We start from the raw sequence: 12,028 nt of genomic DNA, 5'->3' as shown, positions 1-12,028 counted from the left end.
CATTGCCATCTTCTACACATACAAACATTTGATGGTAATTCGATGTAGTTTCCAAATATGTAACCGAAATTTTCCTACGAAGTCTGGTTCCAAATCTCATTTTCGAGTCTACGACATAGTTTTTTCAATTTGGAAGCACTAGTATGTTTCAAACGCGCTCCGCGCGTATTTATTTTTTCATTCGTCTTTTGAGGTTAGTTTAAGGGCTCAAAGGGGGCTTAAATAATTATATACAGGAGTCCCTCATTATACGCGGGGGTTACGTTCCTCAAAAGTACCGCGTATAACAAAACCGCGGATAATAAGACCTTACTCTTATGGGAAAGAGAGGGTTACGTTCCTCAACCTCGAGAAAGCACAGTTTATATGTACATTTTACCTACAAATAAACGTATATATTGAGTAGTTTATCTATTCATATATGTTTATTTATATTTACAACACATATATGCAATTCTATGTTTAATTTTTAAAGTAATCGGTTAATTTTTTCTGCTTTGCTCGTCTCAAAATATCTTTGTGCATTTCTTCATAAATTTGTGCAGCTAAATCACAGTAGTGTTTGAAAGTCGAGCTACGCGTCATTATTGGATCATGAGTCATTGTTAATTCACCTGCTCGAATAACTCGATCCATAACTTCGACGTAATCAGTTTTGAATCAAAAATCGGTTCAGGTGCATCATCAGTCTGATCCACCGGTGGTTTTTGAGGCAGTTTTCGACGGAGTTTTAGAAGAAGCCATACTTAAATAAATTTATAAATTTTCAAAAAATTCTTTTTGTTGAAACAAGAAAAGAATTCTTGATTTTCTTGCCGCATGACGAAAAATTACTTGTCTCAGGTAAAATGTGGTCTTGTTTCATGAAATCCTATAATTCTTGAGCCAACCACAGCGGATTTCATGACGGAGTTCGTAAATTTCCATCAGTGCACTAACCAAATTTAAACTGAATATAGATACGTCCGAAAAAAAATCACGATCTTCGATCCGCGGATAACAAGACTCGACCCGTGGATACGAAGGGATAGGCGCAAATCGACTAACCGCGGATAACGAATTCCGCGGATAATAAATCCGCGTATAACGAGGGACTCCTGTATATAATTATTTAAGCCCCCTTTGAGCCCTTAAGATTCAGAAATAGTAAGTTTCAAACGCGCTTCGCGCGCGTCAATTTCTTTCATTCGTTGTTTTTTGTCTGTTGACAGTTAGCAGCGCAGGTGCTCATATTGAGTCGGGCGTCGTTGTCAGTGTTATCAGCCAATGATAGGTCGTTTTACGCGGCTTCACTTGTAGGCCTTTCTCTTTTTTATATTTGAAAAGAGTGAGAAAACGTTCTCAAAAATTGAAATAACAAATATCATGAAACCGTGTTTTGACTTATACAATTATTTTGACTTTGACACTTGCAGATTTATAGATAAAGGCCTCGCCATCTAGTGGTATAGTCTTAAAGTAATATTATCGAATTGAAGTGGTTTAAACCTGGTCAAAACTTTTTGAAACAGTTGAACTGTCATTTTTAGCTCAGTTAAAGTGAACTTAATATTTTTATCTCAATTGTAACAGAAAAATCGCTAAAAACAAACAAACTGATGTTAATGTATTATGAAACATTTTAAATGATAGTTTATTGGTCGTTAGGCATCTTTTAATGAAGTTTTAAAGTTCAGACTAATACTTTGATTATAACAATCGACATAGTGTAAGTAAATTCTGTGCTTCCTCAAATTATGCTAAAAAAATAAAGAAATACAAATTTGGTATTTGATCTTTTCGAAAAAATACTTGAAATTAATAGTTGGATGAGCAATCGCAAAAGTAAGATTTTTCATTTCAAATAAGTTAATTCCCAAAAATTACCGAAGAAGATAAGAACGCAACGTAAAAAACGTAAGAAATTTTGAATTTTTCGAAAATCTCGGAATTCGCAAAGCAATTACACGGGACATTCAAAGAATTTACTTGTGTTTTATTCAGAAAGGTACCTGTAAACTTTTGTCCGCCTTCGAAGTTTTAAAATTCAAATTTCGTAAAATTTTATCTGTGATTGCTCATGCATACACTGTAGTATGTATTGTGAAGAGATTTCCAGAACTTTAAAAAAGACGCGTGACTCTGAATACAAATTTCAACAAGTAGTACATATTTAATTTATACTAATTAGTTTTTTGACATTTGTTTTGTTTCCCTTCATGAACTTTAAAGATCTAATAGTTCATTTTAGGTCTCTTATGAATTTTTAAATCATTTTAATCATTTTCAAACTTTTAAATACGAGTATATTTATGTAAACGAGCACAGGGTTAGTCAAAACTTTTCAATATTATTTCTAAAAAAAAACAAAAACTAGAAAAATCTGCCGCATCGTTTCGAGATATTTGTTAAGACGACACGATATAGATAAAAGTTTTTTTATCATATACTATCCGAATGTTTTCCTGGTTAGCTCGAGCGTGTATATACATATCTCCATACGATCGGATGTGAATGGCCCAAGAGAGGACCGGTCGGATATTTTGGCAAAGGAAACTTTCCTACTCTTTGGTCTCTCCTCGTTGCTTTGTCGATTACAACCGATGCTATATAGCCCCCCTTGGAGCGGCGCATGTGGCGCGCGCGCGCGCGAGCCTCGAAGTTAGCTTCTCGGTGAACTTTGCCTCTTTGGTTCCTAAAGCGAGAGAGAGAGAGAGAGAGAGAGAGAGAGAGAGAGAGAGCGAGCGAACAAGCGAGTGAGCGAGGGTATAAATAGCGCACAAACAAGCCGCACACGCGGTCGATACTCGTGAAATAGAGGACGGCTCAGCACCCGACGCCGCAGCAGTAGCAGCTAGCTACCGAGCTAGCTACTACATCCACTTTAAAATCGTTAAAACTAAAAGAGCATGCATATACACATAGTAGAGTGTACACGCCGTACGGCGAACAAGTTTGAAACGTTGCCTGCCATGATCTTACGCTGCTGCCGCTGAGCAAAGAGTGCGAGAAGGAAAATCTTAGAGCTTGTATTATGCACTCGAAAATGAAAGCAAACGTCGATGCACTTAACTCTCTCGAGTGCAGCACTGGGTCATTTGGGAATTGAATTTAGCTCCGCGAGTCGCGAGAGAGATTCAAATGTTAATGTACGCTTTATTGTTGAAATGTAAACATAGTTAAATTTTGTTAAATAAATTTTTACACTGCATCATGACGCTCGTTAAAAGTTATAACACAAATGAAATATACAGCGGGTTCCGTGAATTATTGCTTCGGATAAACGTAGACGTGGTAAACAATGCTCGGAAGTGAGTAAAAAAAGAGGAATGCCATAAAACCACATTGCGGTTCGGAAAATTGCATGCGCTCAGCCTAAAGCCTCGAGTAGCGCAGTAGTGTTGTAGCAACTTTTGCGTATTGTGCGTTTCTCTGTGTGTGTCTGTGTGTGAGCCCATCTGTAGAAAACATAATATATACATATAACGTAAACCAATATGTGTATATTATATACGTTTAACTCTGCTTTTTTTGCACGTATGCGTGTGCGCTGAATAAAGGCATCATTCTTTATGAATTTATTTTTCAACTTTACGGAAACAAATAAATATCCGCTTCGCTCTCGGGGAAAAACTCGCGCGCGTACACACTCACACACACACATACACGTACATGCACAAGCACACCCTTTCTCCGTTTCTCGAGGCTTTTTTTTCTCCGAGATCTATATACTTATTTGCCTAGAGCAACGTAGCGAAGCAGCGCTCGTGTTTGTGTGCTATAGGTCTGGGGCGCGATATTTTTTTTTTTTTATAATTTATACACAGTTTCATCCGTGTGTAACAGTTTTGCGCGCTCACATAAAAATTATACTGCCGTTCTGGAGCGCGAGAAGAACATTTTTTTAGATATTTATTACTAGTGTAAATGGTTGCTGACACTTTTCTCTCTCCCTCTCGCTCACACGCTCGTGCTTTTTTCGTCCATGTTTTATTCGTATTTTTCTCGCGCTAAAGCTTTGTTTATACAAAAAAAAAAAAAAAAGAAAAAGGGTCTGCTGCTGGCTTCCTCAGACGCGACGCTGTACTCGTAAAAGCAGGTCAGGGATATTCTTCGGGGAGTTTTCTCACTTTCACGCCTCGCCCCCTCCTTTGTTGATATCTACATGTACGTATAATATAAGCAGTGCGTCGCGAGGAAAAAGCGTCGTTTTGGCCATGCACTCGACTCGATTATGCCTTATGTATATTGCATGAAAGTGCACGGGTTTGCATGCACGTAATCGGGCAGTGCTGCTACTGTTGCTGCCGCGCGTTTCCTCATTGTTTCGGATGTTTTCTTTTTCCATTTCTATCTTTAGCTTTAGCGCGCTACACGTCTGTGTGACGACATCGTTTGGCATCGACGCGTCCTGCAGCACGCGAGAAGAAGTAAACAAGCGCCTTTGAGTCGCATTTCCCTTTGCTTCGAGAGAGAGAGAGAGAACATGATTCATTCTTTTATCTTATGCAGCACTAGCTTTCTCAAAATACTATGCGTCACAGAATAATTGCAGTTTCCTTTTCAGTTGAAGATTTATAAAGCGACTCGTTTTGATTCTATTTTTCGTGTGGAAAATTTTCGCTTCTATCGTTTTAACATTTAAAAGCCGTATTGCAGTATTGACTTTAGCGAATGTAGCCGGGGGCAAACAATTTCCGTCATCTTTTCGTTCTGCTGACGTGAAAAGTCTCAAGATCAACTGGATGACATTTTTAATGATTCGAGTATTCGAGTAAATCTTACAACCTTTTTTTATCAGTTCGTTTGATTAAAATATGATCATTCAAGTGGACTGTTTTGAGAAGAATATATATTCTGCCTTAGGACTGTGATTATTGTGACTAGAAGATTGTTGATGTTGTCTATGATTTTTTCGAAACTACTGGCACATAATGATAAAGTCCCCTATGATTAGCTCAATCCAATGGTTCCTGAAATTAGTTTTTAAGAATAGCATTGATTTTAATTGAAATTAAATCAAAAAACCATGATTTCCTGGACCATATTAGGATCATAAGACCATTTTAGGTATTTATAACAGGGTATCCATTGGAAGCCCATCGATCTATTGGGTTGATTGCTCTGTGAAGTAAAAAATTAAAAATTATTTCCCTGCGAAACTTGGCGAAAGTCTATTCGAGTTGAGATAGGAATGAATATCCCAATTCATTTGCAACGAACACATCCCAGCTTTTACATACGCATAAATAAAAATAAAAGAGAGCCTCGTTACGAGGTATATAAAGGACTAGCGGTACCCGTCGTGGCTTCGCTCACGTTAAATTTCAAAGAGTAGGAGAATATTTATAAAAAAAAATTAATATTTTAGCCTTTTTATGCAAAAAGACATTCAGGAATATATTTAAAAAAGTGCTTGAGGGTAGGACAATTAGGAATGACAGAAGATTTGACGCACGACAACGACAACTTTCTTTGCGTATGAAAGGGAAATTTAAACAAAGCCTTTTAACGATTAAACTGAAGAATTCTGGATTAACTTTTTTGAAAATTGTGGAATATCACCAATGAGCGATGAGCGATGAGCATTGAATGTGAGGGTGCGATGAGAGTGGGGGAGCGGGTGAGTGTGTGCGAAGTGATAAAAAACGAAAAAAATTCAAAAGTCAAAAACAAAAAAAGAAAAATGTATTCTAAGATCGTAGAAACCTTCACAGTGGTGTATAGTAAATGTATGGTAAAAATTTTAAAACGATAGTACGGGTAGTTTTTAAGAACATAAAATACAAACAGACATCATTTCTGCTTTATATATATAGATAGATTTATTAGCTGGGAGTAAGCAGCGGCAGGTATACACAGGGGCAGGAGCCGAACCAACAAGTTGCCGGTGTTGAATCGATAGTGACTCGGCTGCGCGAGCCCGCGGGGCAGGGACACGTGCATATCCCGGCCACGTATACCTGCATACTATACATAGCGAGTTTATTATATGTATATATATAGTGTACATACACACAGGGAGGGTACTAGACACGGGTATTAGCTGGGCTGCCGTGCACAGGTACTATTCCGTCAGGCGCACACGGCATCCTCCGCCGCCTTTCGTTCTTCCTCCTCCTCGCCCAAGTAGCATCTGACAGCCGCGCCACTTTACCTTAGTATTACATGTATAAGAAACGGCATTTAACTTTCGATTTACTACATCTTTTTTTTTCGAAAAAAGAATACGAAAACCTGAACTGCATAATGCATCCGCGCTAAGGCTCCCATTTATTTCTATTATTCCAGAACTGCAGTCTGAATTTTTCATGATACTCTTTGGCTTGTCCTTCAGTATCATATCGCTTGTATATACATCCAACATTCAGTCGCTTGATTTGTTCGAGCTGCTTGTTGACTTATGCAGCAGTGTCATACATAATTTTACTTGTCTTTCCGTTGTTTATCTGTCATTTATTCCTCCAAGCTGACCCTTCTCAGCCCCCCCCCCCTTCTCTCCCTTTCTTTGTTTCAAAATCTTATCTATCTTTTCTTTATCTTTTGGCGGCTCTTACGACGCTTTACTGTCAACTTAACTATGCCGTTATTTATTATTCATCGCTTTTCTACACCTCTGGCATTTTCGCGTGGCCAAGGTGAAAGCTCGAGAAATTCATTCATCCTTGGTGATAAAAACCATTGTCTATGCTCGTTCGCGCGCTTGCATTTTTCATTTGTATTCATCTAACTTTTCTTTTCATTTCATCTAACTTTTACACACTCTACTTTATTTCTCTCATTCTTCTGTATTGTCACGCTCGCGACGACGACGACGACGCTTCTCGGGGCTAAAAAATACAACGAAAAGAATAAAAAGAATGTGGAAGAAGTACGCGACCTTCTCTCTCGCGCGGAGCGCGCGCATGTCTATTCGGACAAAGTACTCTCTTGTTATACGTCTTTGCCCGTATGTATCCATCGTGCTCATTTAAAATGTCGCTCGCGCACGCGAAAAACTTATAACGCTTTTCGTTTTTCCGCGGGAAGGGACTTACTTACGCTCGCGAGTTCATATATACTTTCGTTTCTTGCGCGCGCGTATTCCAGTCGCTGCGACGCGCACTCGAAATTTCTGACTCCTCTCGTCTTTCTTCCTTCTCTCGGGGATGCCCCCAAGATCTTTGACTTACGGCTCACTCTCGGCACAACGCGTCTCTCACTCGAAATGTCTTTCGTTTTCCATCGTCATATTTTCTATCTCGATTGCTTTTTTTTTGTTACCGCTTGCGCGCACCAGCTACTACTACTACTACTATATTACTGAAGACTCCGACTGTTCCTTCCATATTTCAGCGAGCAGACACGAGCTTTTTGCCTTGTTCTTATGTAAGTATGCTCGCTTGTTTCCGTTTTTTCTTCTCGCAGCCCTCGAGTCGCTTCGCAGATTTTTCGTCACCAATGATGTCTGCTTTCGGGTTTTATAGCTCCACTCGCACACGCAAAAGCTATACTGACACTGCTACGCGCCAGCCCGCACTAGGCACTTGTACACCTCTGGGAATTCCGGGAAAGTTGGCCCTCTCGAGACTGCTATACACATCTAATCTAGTTCCTTTTAACGTTTTCTTCTCTTTTGTTTCTTTTTTTTGTAACATATAGTACCATTTCGATAATCCAAAATATCGGCACGATTGAAAACTGTCGTTTAAAAAATTGTTTGCAATTGACTTGAATTGAATTTTGTTATTTTAGATGTAAATGAAAAAGTTTAAAGAAACTTCAACCTTTCAACTACATAATTTGATCTAAGAATATTGTAAAAATTTTCATCTTTGTAATATACCAAGCGTCTGTATTTTTTTAAACTTATTTATGCCGTTACTCAAGCACAAACAAATTATACTGCATAATAGCGCGTGTAAAGCGAAGAATGATTGACAGTAAAAGTTTCTAGCAGCTCTAAGACTTCGTTTGTTACTATCTTCGAAGCGTTTCACAGGCATCGGCAAGCACTTGTCGTACAGGAACCGTCGAGAAAGAGATAACGATGGTGGCTGCTGAGAGAGAATTTAAGTAGAATAAAAGTACATCGAAAAAAATAGGAAGAAAAAACATAGTAAGAAAAGAAATAGTAACACTTAAAGCAAAAATGAAGTGAATCCGAATGAGCTATGGAAGTATACGCGTGCGTACGTCGACGCATGCATATACAATACTTTGCAAACACGTAAACGCATATATGAGCGGTCCTAGACAGCTCTTGCGTCTTTCGCTCTTCTGTCTTTCGAGCCGTCTTAACTGTAGCGAGAGGAGAGAAATAAGCTTTAACAAATTTATGAATTACTTGTAAAAAAGGAGTTGCTTAGTAGTTCGGAGATAAATAAAAGTGAAAAATGAATATAAGACGCGTCGAACGACACGCACCTTTTCTTTCTCCGAATCCTCCCTCCCAGCAACACAGGGCATCCCCACGTAACACGTATAACTATACGTTTGACCTAGTTTGGCGTTAAACCTCCTTCCGGCATGCAAGTCCATGGAGCCGACCAAAGGCACCCGCCCGCGTCGCGTACTACGTATATGCAGTACGCATACCGTATACTCTATACTACTCGCCTAGCTCTTGCGGAATCTTCGAGTTTGTCAGCGGTGTAAATATAGCTCAAGTTCTGCGCCGTTGGATTTCGAATGGATGGAGTGTCATGAGTAGAGAGAGAGAGAGAGAAAACTTCCGACTGTTGAGCCTCTCTCACTCGGTTTCCGTGTCTACGTACAATATATACGTATATATGCAGATATCTACTGCTACTGTATGTTAGGGGACATCTTTGGCAAGGCAGTAGTCCTGATGGTGCTGGTGCGCGGCTTGATTGTCTAAAAGAGATTTCTCAGACGACCCGAGAGGAGCTCCCATTACGCTCGTGGATTTTGTGAAGTTTTGCGTAAAAGATAAGGCCGAACGTGCGCATATCTAGCGAGAGAGAGAGAGAAAGAGAAAGAATGAAAATATTTTGGTCACGCGGCTTGACGACGACGCCTCATTTTCTCGAGGAGAAACTTTCATCGCGCAAAGACTCGTTAAGAAGAATGAAAGAATGTTTCAAACAATGTCCAAAGAGACGATTGTTATTATTATCATTACTATCCTCGTTTCCTCGTTCGGTATATAATTTGAATATTTTAAATTAGACTCGGCGATCCGAACGTTGGTTTCGAGTACCGTATCGCAGTTCAAATAACGTAAAATTTCCATTCATTTGGTTTTTAAAAATTAATACGAAACCACTCGAACCTATTTCAAACAGTCGAAACTCTCAATCGCTCCCATTCGCTCATGCAATTAATGTGCAATGAATGGAATGACAAGCTTCGTACACGGTCATTGCAGCGCTACTGTTGCAGTAGTGGCTATTTGCTCGAAGCACTTCCAAAGAAAGAATCGAACTATAGCGTTGAGAAAAGTATGAAAGGAAAAGAAAACAGCAGCAGCAGTAGTAGTGCCGCTGCTGGTTCCTAGCGTTTTCTTCTTTTTTTTTTTGCGTCAGAACCCACACGAGCGTACATCTCTTTCTCCTACGTTTTCTCACTTTCTTGAGGCGTGTGAACGCAAAGAAAACGTGTGCGTGCCACGAGTTCCGAATGAGAATTGCACGAGTCGTTTCTCTCTCTCTCTCTCTCTTTCTCTTTCTCTCTTTGCCCCTTCGAGCCAGTCTCGAGCCAATGTTCTACGAATGAGAGGAGAGTATACAGCAAATCGAGGACTTGTTAGCGCACTCACGAGATAGGACGAGATAATCTATTTTTTACTTTTCTCTCTCTTTCTATCTCTTTCTGCCGCACACACGCTCTCTTTCTCTCTCTATCTACGCGATGCTTTCAATCAGCGATTCTCTTGTCGACATTTTATCGTAATCAAATTTGAAGCCTGGAGTCTCTGTTGGACACTCACTTGTGCGAATTACGACTGCACAGAGGTGGAGCAGCTCGGACAGTCCATACTTTTTGATCGCCAATGAACTTTGTTTTACTTTTGTTTCGATATTTTTTTTCACCCGTGTATTGGTTGACTCGATTCAAAAAATTTCAAAAAGTCGGTGTTATCCTCAGAGATAAGATACAAACGCACGTTCCATCTTTTTTATAGCATTTTTAGCCATTATACCCGAACGGCGAAATGTTTCATGTCTTCCCAAATCGAATTCAAATAACACGTAATGCGTTTTCCGCCATCTTTGAGTTATTTATTCGCTACTTTCCGGTTAATCCAAAACGACTCGAATGAATTAGTCGTTAAAGCCTAATGTACGTTTAGTAAATTGTTGCTAAATATACCCAACCGAAAAGCTCTAACAAATTTTTCACTTTTACCCGCGCTGAGCGAATAATAATTTAATCCTCCGCGCCGAAAGAGCTCGTTAATGAGTACTTTCAGCATGGAGCTAGTAAATGCAAAAAGCACGACTGTGCAAAGTTACAGTGGAAAGAATCCCTCGCGTGCCCTGCTGCAAACTCGGAAAAGCTGTCCGAAGCTTTTTTATCTCGACGCGCGATAAGCTTGGGCGATACCCAATTTTGTTTTTGAGGTTGCGCAATGTATGTTTAAGTCTTTCTCTCTGTCTCTCTATCACTCCCTTGGACAGCATAAAGCCCGAATAAAATCTCCTGCGTGCAACTAAATTTTCTACGTACTATATACCAATTTATTGATAGAAATCGAAAAATATATATACTGCTGTACATAAAGTTTATTGCTGCGAATAAAATACCAGGCGATTGTTACATCTCTTTATGTTTTCTTTTTCTGTGTTACAGGAACGTATTTCATACTTTACGACTTTATCGATCACTTTGAAAAAGACAATCCAAGTGCACTGGATCGCAGCAAGTTTTTACAGATCATCGATACGATATTCAAGAACTTTTCGAGGATCGAACGAGATGCAATTGCTTTTCAGGTAAAAATTTACTTATCATTTTTCCGACGAGCGCAATTCGTAAAACAAAAAGTACACTCTGCATTCTGCTATTTGTTCACCCTTGGCGAGCGAGTGTTTGCCATCGCTAGAAAAAATGTTGTCCGCCATGCACGCGGACACTGTATATTCGAAACATTTTAGAAATTAAAGCAGCCGAGCGCGCACCGACGCAATTCTACTACACAAACGTCGTATAATTTTCAACTTTTTTTTTGACTCCACCAAAAAACGAAACACGCACACGTGCGCGCGAGTGTCGTTTTAAAACCGAAATCGCGAGTGACATGACCGGTAGCTGCAGAATTCCAGAAAGTATAGTGTCAACAGACGCGTGCAAAATTTACCGTGTATGATAAAATAACAAAGTGCACTGCAGTGCGCCCGTGTAAATCGTCGAGCGGACCACTCGAGCCTGGCCAGCAGAGCTCTCGAAAAAAAGAGCAGACCGCAGAAAACTTTTTCTTTTTTCCACTGGCACACGTGGTGTGTATCTACACACATACACACTCACATTTGGTAAAACGTTATCCTTTAGATTCGGTACAGTACGCTACGCTGGAGTTAAATAACGGTTTTATGCTGACAGTAGGATAAAGTTAGAGACTATGATAATTTGATATTTAGCGGGGATGATTTTTGCGCCAATTTGTACATTAATTTTTTTCCTTTTATTTCATCTATTTGCTAGAAAGAAAAATGATATTTTATCCTTGCTCCAATTATCTCTAATGGAAACTTGGCAAATGTGAAGGAAATAAAATGACATTGAATACTTACAAGTATAGAAAAAATTTCTCTCTAGATTAATTGTCACGCTACAAAGAAGTAACGTCATTGTACATAACAACAACAGGACCCAACGAACGGAAGAGGAAATCACGCTTCTGAGGATCATTGAGCCAACTACAAACATAATTGACCTCAAGCATCTGTACTTTGGCTAATAGCTCATAGGAGAGGTTTTATCTCAAGCCACAGTCGCTCAGAGCTGGCTATCCTTCGTTCCTTCATGCACGTACATATGCGGTACTTGTCGTTTTCAGAAGTGTATAGCTATGCGAGCTGCCACTGCTCTCTCTCTCTCTCTCTCT

General features: G+C 39.5%; 1 protein-coding gene across 1 annotated transcript in view; it reads left to right on the top strand.

Annotated features, from left to right (window-relative positions):
* Positions 1-12,028, top strand: part of LOC106650926 (acetylcholinesterase-like) — a 104,074-nt gene that overhangs the window by 43,105 nt on the left and 48,941 nt on the right. Inside the window, exon 2 of the mRNA XM_014369204.2 lies at positions 10,774-10,916. Within this exon, the coding sequence (XP_014224690.1) occupies positions 10,774-10,916 (143 nt within the window). The remainder of the gene's footprint in view (positions 1-10,773; positions 10,917-12,028) is intronic.

Source organism: Trichogramma pretiosum, unplaced genomic scaffold (genome assembly GCF_000599845.2).
Source record: "Trichogramma pretiosum strain Unisexual culture from Peru unplaced genomic scaffold, Tpre_2.0 scaffold19, whole genome shotgun sequence".
NCBI lineage: Eukaryota > Metazoa > Arthropoda > Insecta > Hymenoptera > Trichogrammatidae > Trichogramma > Trichogramma pretiosum.
The sequence above is the reverse complement of the archived record's forward strand: the minus strand, read 5'-3'. Positions and strand labels throughout refer to the sequence as shown.